The sequence below is a fragment of the Diachasma alloeum genome, unplaced genomic scaffold (genome assembly GCF_001412515.2).
Source record: "Diachasma alloeum isolate Michigan unplaced genomic scaffold, Dall2.0 Dall_scaffold_00479, whole genome shotgun sequence".
NCBI classification, from domain to species: domain Eukaryota; kingdom Metazoa; phylum Arthropoda; class Insecta; order Hymenoptera; family Braconidae; genus Diachasma; species Diachasma alloeum.
The window spans coordinates 253,291-269,129 of record NW_021680612.1 but is presented as its reverse complement, the minus strand read 5'-3'; the positions used below and the strand labels follow the sequence as shown (position 1 = coordinate 269,129).

Genomic DNA, 15,839 nt, shown 5'->3' with positions numbered 1-15,839 from the left:
AAAATACGTCTGTACCTGCTGTAATCGTCGATCAACGTCAAGAGATATTTCCTTCCTCCCGGTGTCATTACCGACATTGGTCCGCAGAGATCGGTGTGTGATTAGATCCAGGCGTTTTGTTGTTTTGGGCTGAGATTCCTCGGGAAATGAGTTTCTCGTGTGCTTTCCCTCAACGCAACTTTCGCATACTTGTTTGATATGGCAATCGCTGATTTTTATGCGTATGGCTAAATTGTTGTTGAATAATCGACGTATTGAGTGTGGATTCCGATGGCCAAACCTGCCATGCCAGATGTGTATGCAGGACTCTGTATGCTGTGTTCCTGTTGATACGTAGTGGACAAAATTTGCTGTTTCCAATTTCTACATGCGATTGTGATTATCTGCCACTGCTATCTCTTTATCATTTTTTGTTAATATCATCTTTTCCCTTTTTATTTGAGCACTGTATCCTTCTCAATCGAGAGCTGCCGTAGATATACGTCCCGATTCAAATTCAGGCACATAGAGGACATTGTTGAGCTGAAGGGTTTCTGTACTGCCGGCGGAAGTAATACATTCGATTTGTCCTTTTCCAATGCCGTAGACCGTACTCTTTTCTTGATTGGCAACGTGAATGATGGATTCATATTTGTTGTCGGCAACGGAATCAAAATACCATATAGCAGATTTGACTTCGTGCGTATTTTTGTTTTGGTGCACACTGTAGGCTACTGCATATTCCCAGTTGTCATCACTATCGGTGGAATTTTGTTCCATTGCTGCCTTTGCGTTGTCTTCTGCGTGTGCGTTATATTTATTGGCTTTGAATTTTAGATATTTTCTACACTGCTTCATAACATGACCTTTGTGACGGCAGAAGAAACACTCGTCGACTTGTTTTGATACTCGAAGGGCGGAATCGCTTTCTTCTCTTTCCAAGCGGCCTTTTCGTTTCTTGTACTCGGATATTAATTTGTTTTTCACAATTGATGGTGGTGTTCCATTTTCTATACGGAATTCTAAAGTATTAAAAAGGGTCTCGTATGAGTCTGGAAGACTTCCGAGAATAAATGAATTAATGTCGAGATCAGAGAAATTGTGACCGTAATCAGTTAGTTTCTCCATTTTTTCCTGCGTTTTATCTAGGTGTTGCTCGAGATTTCCTCCTTCTTCCATTTCCATATGGCAAAGTTGTTTGAAAACTATAAGACGGTTGGCAGTGTTAGCTTTTCCGTAGTATTCTTCGAAAATTGTCCACATCTCTTGAGCCGTCTTCGCTGCTTTTATTTTTGTGGTTTGATTGCCTTCGATAAATAAGCCGATGAGCTGTTTGGCTTATCGATCTTTCTTGGTCCAAAGAGCCAAGTCAGCTTCGCTTGTTGGTGGTTGGCTCGTGATTACTTCCAGGCCATTGGATCTATCCAGATGTAGTTTCATTTTGAGACTCCATGTGCTGTAATTGTCTCAATTTAATTTCTTGACAACAAATGTGCCTTGCGTTGACGAACCTGGTTCGTCCATTGTATTTGGAACTACGGCTCTGTTTAGCTCACTACTTGTTAAAAATTTAGTGAGTTTACGGAACGGTTTCACCTCTATTGAACCCCACTACTAAGCACGACTTGGCACTGACGAAATTATATATCATGGAGCGATTGGCCCATAATATGTTGATAATTAATTAACAGTCTAACAAGTACAAGAGGTATTAGCGAGTAGTACAAGGTTGACGAGTGCGATTGAAATGTACACTGACGGGATAAACGTCAATCGGCACTTCTGCCTTAGTGAATTTATTCAATACGACTGACTACAATATTTGGTGTTTATCAGTGTGTAAGTGTTCTCACGGACATTCACACTGATGACTTTGATTCACTAGCGTTGCTCTCAATACTATCTCTCTCAGATTCCGAGATATTCATCAAAAACTGGCCAAAAGTCAAAATCGATTTAACCCAGTTCACCGCTTCGCTATTGAATGTACTCGATATTTTGAAAGGTAAACAAGCGAGTGTATACATGTCGATGATTTAACTGTTGCCAAAAAGCAATGGCCAAAGAACTCCAAGGATATCTATATTTTGTTCTTGGAGCAAAGTAAATCCAAATAATGTTGCATATTATCTGGAGTCTTTCTTTGTGACGTGAGTTACTCGGTTTGGAAAAATAATTAAAATCCCTGAAAAACAAAAAAAAAATTTGTTTTGAAAACGGCCAAGTGCGCCTTTGTAAGCATTGTATTTTTTCAAAAAAAAAATTATTGTTTCTCAGCAAAGAAAATTAAAAAAAAAATTGTATCGTTTCTCAGAAAAAAAATTAACAAAATGCCGAGTAACCATTTTAATGCGTTGTTGTGAAAAAATGCTCGAGTACTTATTTATGGATTATTGTTTCCGGGAAATTGAAAAAAGTGCAGAAATAAAGAAGGGGGCCAAGTTCATGAAATTGAATTTGTGATTTTGAAAAACCACAGAAGTTTTCGTAACATCTAGAAACAATTTCAGCTTATTTCTACAGTCGGCTTGTACTGTTGCAAATTTTATAAGTTGGAACTCATCATTGCCAACTCAATATTATCTATTCCTGTGAGTTACGGAGTGGGTACGACCATAAAAAGTGTGGTTATCCACACAAAGTCAATGACAAAGTGTGTCAATATGAGTGTTTCTTTAAAAAAAAATTGTTCAGAAAATTCTCATGACCAACTACTTGGCGCGGTTTTTTGAAACACTCATTGCAGAGAGTTGTCGCTTTATGTTGACACAATGATCGAATGAATCTTCTCCATGCTTTTATGTCGCAAATGTCGATAACTACCTGGCGATCACTACCTTAATTAATTCAATTTCAATTCATGAAAATGAAAATATTTGTAAATGGAAAAGAATAAGCTTAAGGGATTAACTTAAACTATCCGGCAATTCCATCCAACACAATCACACAATTGACTATCCAAAGATTTGAAAACCTAGCAAGGTGTAGTATGCTTCAAAGCAATTTTTGAGTCCCAAAGTGGATCTCAAATCTCAAAGGATAGACTCCCAAATAAGGATCCGCATTAAGATAAAAAAACCACGCCAAGTACGTTGGTCCTGAGAATTTTCTGAACAATTTTTTTTAAAGAAACACTCGTATGACACTCTTTTTCATTGACTTTGTGTGGACAACCACACTTTTTATGGTCGTACCNCAAAGATTTGAAAACCTAGCAAGGTGTAGTATGCTTCAAAGCAATTTTTGAGTCCCAAAGTGGATCTCAAATCTCAAAGGATAGACTCCCAAATAAGGATCCGCATTAAGATAAAAAAACCACGCCAAGTACGTTGGTCCTGAGAATTTTCTGAACAATTTTTTTTAAAGAAACACTCGTATGACACTCTTTTTCATTGACTTTGTGTGGACAACCACACTTTTTATGGTCGTACCCACTCCGCAACTCACAGGAATAGACAATATTGAGTTGGCATTGATGAGTTCAAACGTATAAAATTTGCAACAGTATAAGTCGACTGTAGAGAAAAGCTGAAATTTTTTCTAGATGTTATGAAAAGTTCTGTGGTTTTTCAAAATCACAAGTTCAACTTCATGAACTTGGCGCTCTTCCTTATTTCTGTACTTTTTTCAATTTCCTAGAAACAATTATCCATAAATAAGTACTCCGGCATTTTTTCACAACAACGCATTGAAATGATTACTCGGCATTTTTTCAATTTTTGTTCTGAGAAACAATACAATTTTTTTTGAAAATTACAACTGTCGCTAGTAACATTCTGGAGCATTGGGTCCTCGCACCACCTTACGTTTTGACCGACTTACCTGAAGCTGTTCAGGTGGAAAATAATCGTCGGATGCAGCTTCTACATGGAATTGAATGGTTTGAAGGCGAGGCATCAGCAGAAAAAGTTTATAAACAATTATCAACAATTGTGAAAAGTGCTCATGCTGTTTATACTGTCGGTGAAGAAGCCCGATTATTTTTGAAAAAATTGCTGTGTAGAGAAGTCAAAAATATGGAGGAGCACCGTAATTGGGATTCATTCATTAAGAAATATCCCACAAAAGCAACGTGCATATTACATGGACTAAAAAGGGAAGAAGTTACTTGCACAATTACTGAAGTCAGACAAATAAAAAAATGACCTCTCCCCGTACTACCACCGTCTGAGCAATATAACGAAACCGAATTGTAAAATCCATGTATTTAGATAATGTTTTTTCATCTTGAGTAAATTATCTTTTCATTATCATAAAATTTTTATCTGATCATTTCAATCGCCCCCGCCCACTTTCGACCCAGCACCCCTCATCCAGAACCAGCACCAATCACCCATCTACCCATCCAACACCCACCACCCTCCATCATCTAGCTACCCATCATCTAGCCACCCATCATCTAGCCACCTAGCACCAACCACCCCATCCATCCACCCACCATCCTCCATTATCCAGACCGAGCACGAACCACCCCATCCACCCCCCCAAAACCCACCCCCTAGCCACCCACCTCATCATCCAGACACCCAACAACTAGACACCCACCATCCACCTCCTAGCCATCCACCCAACACCCACCCCCATCATCCTCGGTCCCCGCACCCATCATCGGTGCACGTAGGATTTTCCCCCCACCATCAGCGAGCCCAGACATGCCTGACGACACTCGGCCAGAGAAAGGGATCTCCTGTCTCTCTCCCGCACTGTCGCCAGGGGGGAAACAGGGGGGAAGGACTGTCTCCCAATTTCGGGATACCTACTACTGCCACATTTTTTCTATATTCCTTTCTGTTATTTACTCTTTTCATTTCTTGATTCTGTTAAATCTTCCGCTATTGCGCTCACCGCAGGTTACACGCTAGGTTCGCGATGAGGGGAATGGAGCATCGGGGAGACGCTACAAGTCGGCGCTACGGGAGATGACAAGTTGGCATACCGACGAGCACGCACACACCGAGCCTGTGGAGACTCACACCAGCAAGCACGCGGGAGACGATAGTCACACGCCAGCACGCAACTCAGGCCTCAAAATTATTTCACCACATAAAAAACTCATGCTGTAGCATCGAGGGAGCAGCGGATTATGTTGGTTCCTGCGCCGTTCAACGTGGATCAACTCCACCGTCCGCGAGGCGCAAGTCTTAGTTTTCTGGGACTAATAAATCGCGAATAATTACCAATTGGAAACTCATCATTCAAAGTTCACTGGAACGCCGATTCTTCGCGCTAACATCGGTGGATTGGGGTGGGGGAAGAAAAGAAATTCCAGGTTCCTCGGGACATTGAATTGCCCCGACGGACACTCTTCGCTGGGATTCAGCTTGTTAAAGTCGCTCTGCGCAATCAAGTTTATTCTCTTTCGAGCTCATTGAATAATTTCAATTAGTATCATTTTGGTGTTGTACCTCGATTTTCCAGCCATCTCTCGACATCGCTGCCGTATCTGAGGGTCCAGAACAGTATTTCCTGGAGTTTCTCGCGTATCACCGGTGAGCGTAATTCATTTTGTGGGTGCTCGCATGTGCTATAAAGTCTAGCTTCCGGTCGCCATTTTGGCACCGCTTGAGTCTTTGGAATTCGACCCTTTGCCTTCGGGACGCGGCACTCAGTGGCCTTTGGCCTATTCATTCATTGTTTATTATTGAACATTTATTTATTATTTCCCATCGCCGTTATCGAATTTGTAAATTGGGACTCATTGTTTTTTTTTATTCGTGTGGCTTTCACGTCTTCGCGCTTCGGGTGATTCTCGGGTGCGGTTAGTGTCTTCTACGTCCTCGAATAATAATTATTATTTTATTGGTCTTTAGCTGATGATTCTGATCCGCGAATTGGATTACTAATTTCGGAGTTTAATTATTGATTCATTAGGGATGCTTTACTTGTTGAGTTATTTGATTGAATAATATTTTCCGGTATCGAGTCATCTTGCATGTAGAGATTTCTCTCAAGTAATAACTTGAAAGTTTTAATTTTGTAATTTTCTAAAATTCAGTTATTATCTTCTGAAAATTAACATTTCGGAAATTAGGAGAATCAAAAAATTTCGGATTGTGTCCAGCCTTTGCTCGCAGGAGTACTCTCCCGCACATGCGAAAATTGCAAGTATTATTTTACTGGCATTTTGCCGAAATTTCTATTCTTTCATGATTTTGAGGAAAATATATTTTATTCTATGTCCGAATAATTCATGGTGTTGAACTGCATTAATTGTTTCGCCTATTCTCACACGCCTCCGCGGTTTTTCTGAGCTGATCGTGGAACGCTCTTCAACGTCGTGACCTTGTCCCTTGAGGGTTAAAAGGACTGGCGCCCATTTGGGTATTTTTGGTTCCTTTCGTTGGTCACCTTCGTCCTCATTTCGGGTTAAGAGACGCCAAAACTTTTCGAAATGGGTGATTCCACAATTCTGGAGTTCAGGACGCCACGCACACCACACACATTTCGCGATGTTAAAACCCAGAGGTAGTTAACCCGGAAGGAGTATTTTTCGCGCGGGGGACCGAAAAATTTTCAAAAATCGGAGGCGACTACGTCTGTTTGATGTAGCGGAGGCCAGTTGTCATTGCGTGCAAAATCTATATATATATATATATATATATATATATATATATATATATATATATATATATTTTNATATATATATATTTTTTTTTTTTTCTTTTTTCGCTTTGTTCGCTTTTGATGAATGGATAATCGTAAAACCGATGTGTAATTGTACGTACAGTATTCTTCTGGTCAATGTTCCTTGTCTGATTAAATTATTATTCATAGTTTCGGAAATATTTCGTAGAGAGTTGTCCATTTACACTAAGGCCACTGGCTGGCAGGGAGCCCGTACGTAAGGGGTTAAGACAGAAAGTATGGTTATGCATGGATGAGAACGGGAGAGCCAGGAGTTCTAGTTAGGCATTAGCCATCGAATTCATGAGACCGTTGTACAATTGATTCATGACTCTATTAAATAATTAAATTAGACCGTTAATTATTAAAATCTTTTAGCATTCCTTGTCTTAAACCTCGCAGGATCTGTTATTTTCGAAAGTTTCTTAGAAGATTGGAACGATATCTTAATTCATACCATTTACTTTCCAGATATGGCACAAACAATGCTTCAAGTGCCAGGGATGTGGAATGACGTTAAATATGCGTACCTACAAAGGATTCAATAAACAGCCATATTGCGAGGCGTGAGTACCCATTTTGTTAAAAAAAGGACCAATACAATTTCGTTTGAAATTAGAGATATTGAGCCATTAAATGTGACGGTGCGGCTATTCGACGGAGTTGTACGGCTAATCTACAGGTGACTCGTCAGTTTAGTTTAAACTACAGGGTAATGGCATTTTATACGGGTTGTTCTACGAGCTAAAAATGACTGTTGCTAATCTATCTGAACAGAATCAAATCATCATGTCACATTTTAACTGAATTATTTTTCTAACCGCCTGCATTAATATTGAAATTTTTTTCTATTGCTCCAGGCCAATTCGCTGTTCTGAGCTATTTTAAACTTCACATTATGTTTTGTGACGTATTTCGCACCTCTGCGAAACGATACGAAGATACGCAGCCCTCGGCGACCAAAACAACAAATTAAATTGTTGGGCGCCAGCACGTGTGAAACGTGCAAAAATCACAAACTCAAAATATCAGCTACGTCCGCGACGAAAAGGACAACTGCCGACAGCTCAGCATCAACCGCGGTTGCGGCTGGGTTCCACAAAATTTCGTCCTATAAAATTCTGAAATGACTGGGTTTTCAACTTATTCCACATGAATCATAAAATCCGAAATTACGGGGAATAAATAGCTTTTATTCAAATGAAGCCCCCTTTCTTATTTCTCATATATTTTTCTCACAAACTCGAAAATATATATCATAATAAATTACAAATCACAAAGCTAAAGACTCGATACATCAAAATTTTTCCCTAACCGTAATCTGTCAATAATAAAATACTGGTCAAGTTAAAACAATAGTCAGAATAAGTCAAGATAAATTGAAGTCAAAATGGAAATATCAAAACGGAAAATAACTAGTACGGTACTGAATCAGTCAACGAAAGGAACCGAAAAATGAACGCCTCGATAATAAGCAGAATGTATAAGAAATCTGAATTTCGGTTGACGAGAACTGGGATTGTCTCGAGAGACAATAATTCGTGATCCCACACAAGGTCACACGACAATGAAAACTCGAGCGTTGAAATTCACGCTTCAATCCCAATCCCGTTTCCCAAGAGAAATAACCCTGATGTCGGATAAAATGAAATAATTAGCTCAATGTTCCGACATCAGGAAATATCGGAATGATTTTAGAATATCAAAATAGCAGCTAGCTGTCGAGAGATCCACATCCGAATGTCGACAACTAGCTAAATAAAACGAGAATTGTACAATTAACAGAAAATGTCGCTGAATTTAATTACGGATTTCAAAACAAATTATCTAATGCCTCAAAAATACAAAAGTGGGGCGAAATGGAAATGACTGAAATCGAGAAACTAGAACAGTTCTTCCGAACAAGGGGCAAGAAATCGAAAGGAGAATCGAACTGATGAAAATGGCGTCAAAACCGCCATACGCCAAGCGTCTTATCAAATGACACAAAACTAATTCTTAATAAATACAAATTAACTTGGATACTGTTCAGCTCTCCGCTCACCGTACTGTGGAACCCAAAATATATATCCGCTTCAGATGAACGGGTGTTGAAAATTCTCCTTGCATGAGTCCCTTCAAGTCCACGGCAGGGCTCGATATCGTCAGAAATTTTCCGGTGACACACAACACCAGAAGAATAGAGTTAGTCTCGCAACGTCCAAACGAGAAGTGTCGTAGTCGGTACAAATGACCCACGCGTTCGCTAATTCTCCAACCGGCAACGATTCCATTGTTCAATCACGACGACATCTCCTTCAACATCAATTTGATTGATCGGCGATGACGACACCTTCTGACCATTCCCTGATTGGTTCAACCAAACCAATTCAGAACTCACGAGTCCAAAACATACTCGTATACTTCGCCATAAATTCAACAATAAATTTTCAAGTTATTTATTAGAAAAAATTGATGTTTCACTGGACGTCTAACGTCAGTCCAGTGTTTTCCCACCAAAACATAAGATAGTCGTCTGGGACACCACTAGCTACAACTAGTGTCCCTATACCAGTTATCGCTGCTCGGTCGTTCACCATATTCCCTCCAACGCGGGAATCATTCGATTCATTCGAATGTGACGTGACTCGAAACCCCGCATACAACTTGACTTCAGGACCCTCTCTGTCTGAGGCTCAAATATTCTGTCCAACCCCGTGTATATTCCATCCAGGCTCCAAATCCCTCGACGTCATCCGATGAGCAGTAGAATATTGGCTCGATACAATCAAAAAATGAAATATTCAACGGAAATGCAATAACGAATAACTTTTTTACTCTCGCTTCGCTGCTAATGTGACTTCTCGTCTGGCCGTTTTAAATTTTCACGGTTGAACGGCCAAAATAAAAAATAACGCGTTACAGTTTATAATAAAAAAATTGCATAAAAAATTCTCCTGTTTTTGATAACATTTCGAGTAATAAATCTCACTCCTCATCAGGGCAATCCGTTTGTTCTCGAGTACATAGACCAAACAACACAACCAAAAAATTATAATCCATGACTATTTTCATAAGTTACCACCTCAGATGATAAACGAAGCCTATCAAATGATTGAAATATCTTGTAGTGAATGTTATAATTAATTTGCATTATTAATGATTCTAGCAGAAATAATTATTTACCTAATAAATCTTCTCATATGGGCCGGCAGAATATCAACAAAAAAATGCCAATCTAACCTGTAAAATTGTAGCCAATGTCAACATCAACTTATTTATCAGTTTTATCCATATTACTTCAATTTATTAAACCGTTTAAAATTGTTTTAAAAAATCCAATTCCTGAACCACTTATGGTCATAAAAAATGATTTTCGTAGTTATTTATATTAATTAAGTAATCGAAGATCCAAGAAACTTATCGTACATTTCTGCCAACGTTTCGACGGTACAAAGTGTCCTTCATTTGGACAATAATTTATTCTGCATAAATACAAAGATAAAATCATGATCAGTCCTATTGCGATCATATTTCTACTGGATTGTAAAAAATAATGTTATAAATTACAAAGAAACTCATGTTATACATCATAAATCCATTTGTTGTTCGTGGATCTTGACAGAATATTAATACCCTAGAAAACAAACAGTGGAGAGTGACCATTACAATAGATAAAAATCAGGCCCGGTCGCGCGCTTCGCGCCCACCCTCTTTGGGGTATGACCGGTAGGGGGTTGGTGGAATGGGGTGTGATCCATTCCGGGTCGAACCAATAACTTCCCGACCATTTGTTTTTGTTGACGCTGGGGTCATGCCACAGTGAATTCAGCACACGCTATACGCAACGCTAGTCCATTGTCAGAAATATTCGGAAAACAGTTGGATAATTATTTCATGCGTTGCATGCGTTTAGCGTTGCATCCATTGTGGCACTACCCTTAGGGTGATTTCGCAAAGAACGCATTCGCAATTTAATTTAACTCAAACTTCAATCAAGTTTCAGTTAAACCAACTTTTTACTTGACCCACTTCAAAATTCTCTCAACTCCGAAGCTGATCCATTAAAAAATTTGCAACTTCAAAGTTGACCCACTTTAAAATTTTGTAAGTTCAAAGTTGACCCACTCTATAATTTTCCAACTTTCCCTTTTTTTTAATTGCAAAATTCGAAAATTTTATTTAAAAAACTCAACAACCACTGAGGCAATTTTGCTGAAAATCCAATGAGAATCAAGTTATGTGGAGACGCATGGATTACACCAAATTAATTCCAATCCCATCGTTACCTTAGGTAAAATGCGAATGAAGTAATTTTTCTAGGTGAATTCAATGAATTTTGAAGAGATTGTCATTCCTTCACATGTTTTATGCAAATAACTAAGAAACTGCTGAGGCAATCGTCTTCATATACTCATCGGTTCGAAGTTTTTTTTAACACTCATAGATTGAAGAAAAGATAATAATCACATCATTTCTCGGCATAAAATCTTTGAATTTTTGTCATTTTCACACATATTTCATGCGAATAACTAGTAAACCACTCACACGGTCGCCTACATACACTGATCACTCCTAAGTTAAAAGAACACGCATCGATTGAAATAAAAAAAAAGAGAATGATGAGATTTCTTCGGATAGAATCATTGAATTTTCACGAAATCGTCATTTTTCACATGTTTTATACGAATAACTGACAAACCTCTGAGGCGATCGATCTCATAATCTAATCAGTTCTAAGTTACATCAAAACGCATCGATTGAAAAAGAAAATTCGAATCGCTTCATTTGTTCAGGAGATATCGTTGGACAAAATTTTAGTCACATACGTACATACACACACACACACACACACATATATATATATATATATATATACATACATGTCTCCAAAAACGTTTCAGGATGATTCGAGAGGCCGAGAAATGTGGGGAAATCATGGAAATTCCAAATTCGATTTTCGGGGTCATTACAATAATTTCCTCCCTTCGGGTCGGCAAGTTAAAAAATCTTTGCTACCTCCGAAAATTTAACCATTCATGATTGAATCCGAATATATGGATCATTATCCGAAAAAGTGTCATTTTCTGAATTTCATTTTTCAAGATTATGAACACGTCATTAGAGTGCATCTTGGCCCATATTTCGATTCTATGTATAGATTGATGGAGTTTTAGAGCGCCAGTGGGCTACAACCTCAAAAACCTTGACGTAATGGCCTGATTATAGAATTCACTAGCGAAGAGATAAATAGTTATTTTCATCACAAGGTCCACAAAGTATTTTCTGACGAATGTGGCTTTGTAGACCGAGCCGAAGGCGAGGCCTATAATCACATTCATCAGAAAATACTTTTGGACCGTGCGATGAATGCATTTTTTCATCAGAAGGCCCGTAAACCGCGATCAAACCGAGCGAAGCGAGGTTAGAATTGCGGTTTACCGGGTCTTCTCACGAAAATGATTTTATCGGGGGTTAGTTTTTGATGAATATCTCAGGATCTAGAACAGATAGAGGAATTTTTCTTGAGACCTTTTTTGTAAATCGAAATGAGAGCTACAAAAAAGGTATGTTTGAAACGCAACTAAAATTCCAGAACATTCTGGTCGACCATCGGCCTACTTAAAAAATCTCCGGGACCCTTCGGGTCATCAGTCATAAGTCACCGAAACACGCGCGAATCAGTTTAGGCTTAGCCTCTCACCGTATAACTCTATCTCGAGCAAATCACCTGTAGACGTTGTATAGTATCCATTCGTATTTCAACGAGTTCACATCAACTAAGTAGTAGTCTCTCAACTAGTCCACAAGTATTAAGTAGAACTCAACGAGTAATTCAACGTGTAGTAATTCACCGAATAGTTATTAACGAGTATTAATCAACATTATTAAGAGTTCATATCGAGAAGTCGATTCAGTCAATTAGCATTCAAGATTGAATACCTTTATTCAGTACATCACCTCTGTTGATTAAATTCAGTTTAAATTCAGTGACTCACCAAATTAACCTGCAAAGACAATCATCAGTGAAATTAGACTATCACCAGTGAAATTACATATTACCAAAGAGTGTACATAAGTTTTGACAAAGTGGTTCGATCCCACAAAATTAAGTGTGATTTTTTAAATCTAGCTCATCGGTAATGTTCCCAATAACTCCCTCCACATTTTCATCCCACATCCACCCTAAATCTAGTCATTCACCAAACAAGGTATTCGCAAAAATTGCGCTATCTCTCTTAACTTCCTTGAAAACTGAGCGAAAAGCTGAGTTGAATTGAACCGTTTTACCTCTCTGCTTCTGAATTTCATCTATAATACTTGAATTGGGGTTGAAGAGAAGCCTTCTTTCGAAATTCAATCAGACTGGAATAGATACAGGGATTATTAGCAATAATTAGGCCAGTAGGGATGATTAATTCATTATTTATTAACTGAAAACATCGATAACATCAATCTATAACAATGATAATACTAATTTCATGACTCTATTCTTAATCACAGATCAATCTTGTAGCCGTTATCTCTATTCAGTTTATTTGTTCTTCCATATATTCTATATTCTCTCTTTTTATCTCTCATGAAAAGAAGTTCAGTTCACCCGTTAATATGTAGCTGGAGTAGTAAGAAAGTCGGAATCGTTTATGGAATGGAAGACAATTGGGAAAGCCATGGGAAATCGGACGGGTATTTATATGTTCTTCTGGAACCTGAAAATTGAACCGGGAAAAGATAAGATAGGTGACTTGGAAGATAGAGAAACAAACAACATGAAAATAGAAGATGTAAACAGACGCAAACCGTGAACTTCTTCTAAGGGGTTGATTTTGGGATACCTGAGAGACAGTCTTACACTCTTCTGTCGTGATGTTGTTCCTCTTCTGTCCTCGAACTGGCTTTTTGCTTGGGACATTTGTTGTCGAGTTGTCTTCATCAGAAGGACGAAATTGAGTGCTCTGCTTTTTCCCACGTCGTATTCTTTTCCCAGTCAGCTCACTTTGGATTTCAGGTGAAGGTTCTCCAGCGGGAGGTAATTTCACGTCATAATTGATGGATCTCATTGAGAAGTGTATACACTGAGAAGAAAATTTATTCCTTCCAAGAAAATGTTATTGGTAATATCTTTTTCATACTCTTAGTAGAAGAAAATATCTCTTTTGGAACGTATTTTTCCAGGCCAGTCATTTCCAGGTGCTCCGAAATCAGTTCCAAGCGTGAGAATTATGGTGATCTATAAGAATATTCTTCTGCATATGACCTCGAATAAACTCCAATAATAATTATTAACATTTGGAATTATTCCAATTTTCTTTACCTGAGAAAATCGCCAATTTGTAAAATCCGGAAGATATCGGAGAACATTTTGTCAAGGTCATATGTAGCATAATAATCAGATTGTTCAACATCACTGTAATTTTTGAGGATAGACTTGGACTCTCTAAAAATGACCGTCCTGCAGAAATTCGTTCTGAAAAAATATTATCTTCTGACGAGAATATCAATCCTTGGCAGGAATAATTTTTTCTCTCAGTGTACAGTCGATATTCGGAGTGCAATCGAAACAGCTCAATCAATTGAACAAAACTCTGGCTGGATTGTCACTCGTCCATTAGTACTGATGCACCTGCATGGTGCCTACAAAGGGTTTCAAAGTTGTGGGTAGTGCAGCGTCCATCAGACGAATTTCTTCGCTCGTCACCGTGTCTATGTGGACTGATTTGTGGATAATCTCCAGGCAGTTTCTGTGTGATCAAAAAAATATCTTCTTGTTTCGATATTGTGTGATTGGCCCATCACTTTGGAAATGGAGGTTGGTTATTTTGGGGAATTGAGGCAAATAAAAATCGACGATTTTCTTGAGATGCACCAACATTGCTACAGGATCATGTCTCAGAAATTCAGATAGAGTTAAAAAACCTTGGGAAGAGCCAGAAGTGTACATTATACCCGTGTGTAAAGTATATTGCTCCCTGCTTGCTCCAAAGTGTACTGCTTGTACTTCCCTGTTGTATTTAACCAAATAATTTTGACTGAAATCGATGAGAAGGAACATGTCTTTATCGCTCAACTTCTGCATCTTTCCTTTCAGAGCTGTCCTTTGATGTGTTATACGATACTCGTGAACCATCAAAAGCTTCAAGTTATCTTTGAATAAAGACACCGCCTCATCGATGTTGCATGTGACTTTCTTTTTTGCAGTGAGTGTGACGGTGATGGGTTTTTGAGTTTTCTCGTTAACACGTGTCACTGTAGATGTTACCCACTTCATGTAAAATATCTCTCCATTGCAACTGCTCCCTTCATGAGTGATCTCTACTTGACGGCTTGAACAATCTTCACATTTCCTCGAAAGACAGTCCTCTGATCTGACCTCACACGTGATACTTGCAATTACTTTTTCTATAGAATTTTCTCCGATGAGTTTCATTCTATTTAAAGCACTCACTAGTAACCTGAAGTTTTCATATATGAAGCAAGCACACGTCTTTTTCTCAGTGACTTTCTATGCTACACAGTAAGAGGGTCGATTTCTAGCAAAAAAATTGGAACTGACACGGAAAGAAGCTTCAGTGCAAAATTTTTTGTGCAAATCTTTCATACTCGCGTTCAAATAACATCTGGAAATCAATTCACCGTTGACTTTCTTGCAATTTTTCTTTCCTGGATCGATGGTTGAATTTTCTTCAAAGAAATCTTTGACTTTAGTTTTGACGAAATTGAAAGTTGCATCTGGTTTTCGTATCACTGTTAGTGGATTCTGAGCAAGATGTACTCGAGAAGATACAACTGGGGCAATCTGTTTCTGCACAAAAGTAACTGTCAATATTTGGTTATAACTTTACCACACAAGACTCTACCAAGAATTTGCTTGAATTTATCGCTGTGAGAATCTCTGTACGATGATTTCAATTGGTCATTCAGGACTTCAGATATGACAAGGCGTCGTCTGATGTCCGCAGGTACACATCTACCGCTTACCAACTTTTGCACCTTCGAATTTGGTGATGTGGATGCTGAGTGCTTCTTTGTCATCCTGTCAGCTCGTTTCCTCCGTTTATCTACCGTTTCCTTCAATTTCGTATTTTGTTCAATCAATTTCGCCCTCTCACGATAACACTTCCTCACATTTCTGGCCACTCGTTTCTTTCCTACTCTAGCTTGCTTTGAGAGAACATTATCATCACGACCATTAACTTGTGATGAGGATGATGATTCTGGTGTGATTTTTTGTCGAGAATTTCACTTCCATTCATTCT

General features: G+C 38.6%; 1 protein-coding gene across 1 annotated transcript in view; it reads left to right on the top strand.

Moving 5' to 3' along the window:
• The first annotated feature begins 5,430 nt into the window (after window positions 1–5,430).
• Window positions 5,431–15,839, top strand: part of LOC114841445 (LIM and SH3 domain protein Lasp) — a 227,501-nt gene continuing 217,092 nt past the window's right edge. Inside the window, exons 1-2 of the mRNA XM_029126431.1 lie at window positions 5,431–5,468; window positions 7,075–7,169. Of these exons, the coding sequence (XP_028982264.1) occupies window positions 7,114–7,169 (56 nt within the window). The 5' untranslated portion in view covers window positions 5,431–5,468; window positions 7,075–7,113. The remainder of the gene's footprint in view (window positions 5,469–7,074; window positions 7,170–15,839) is intronic.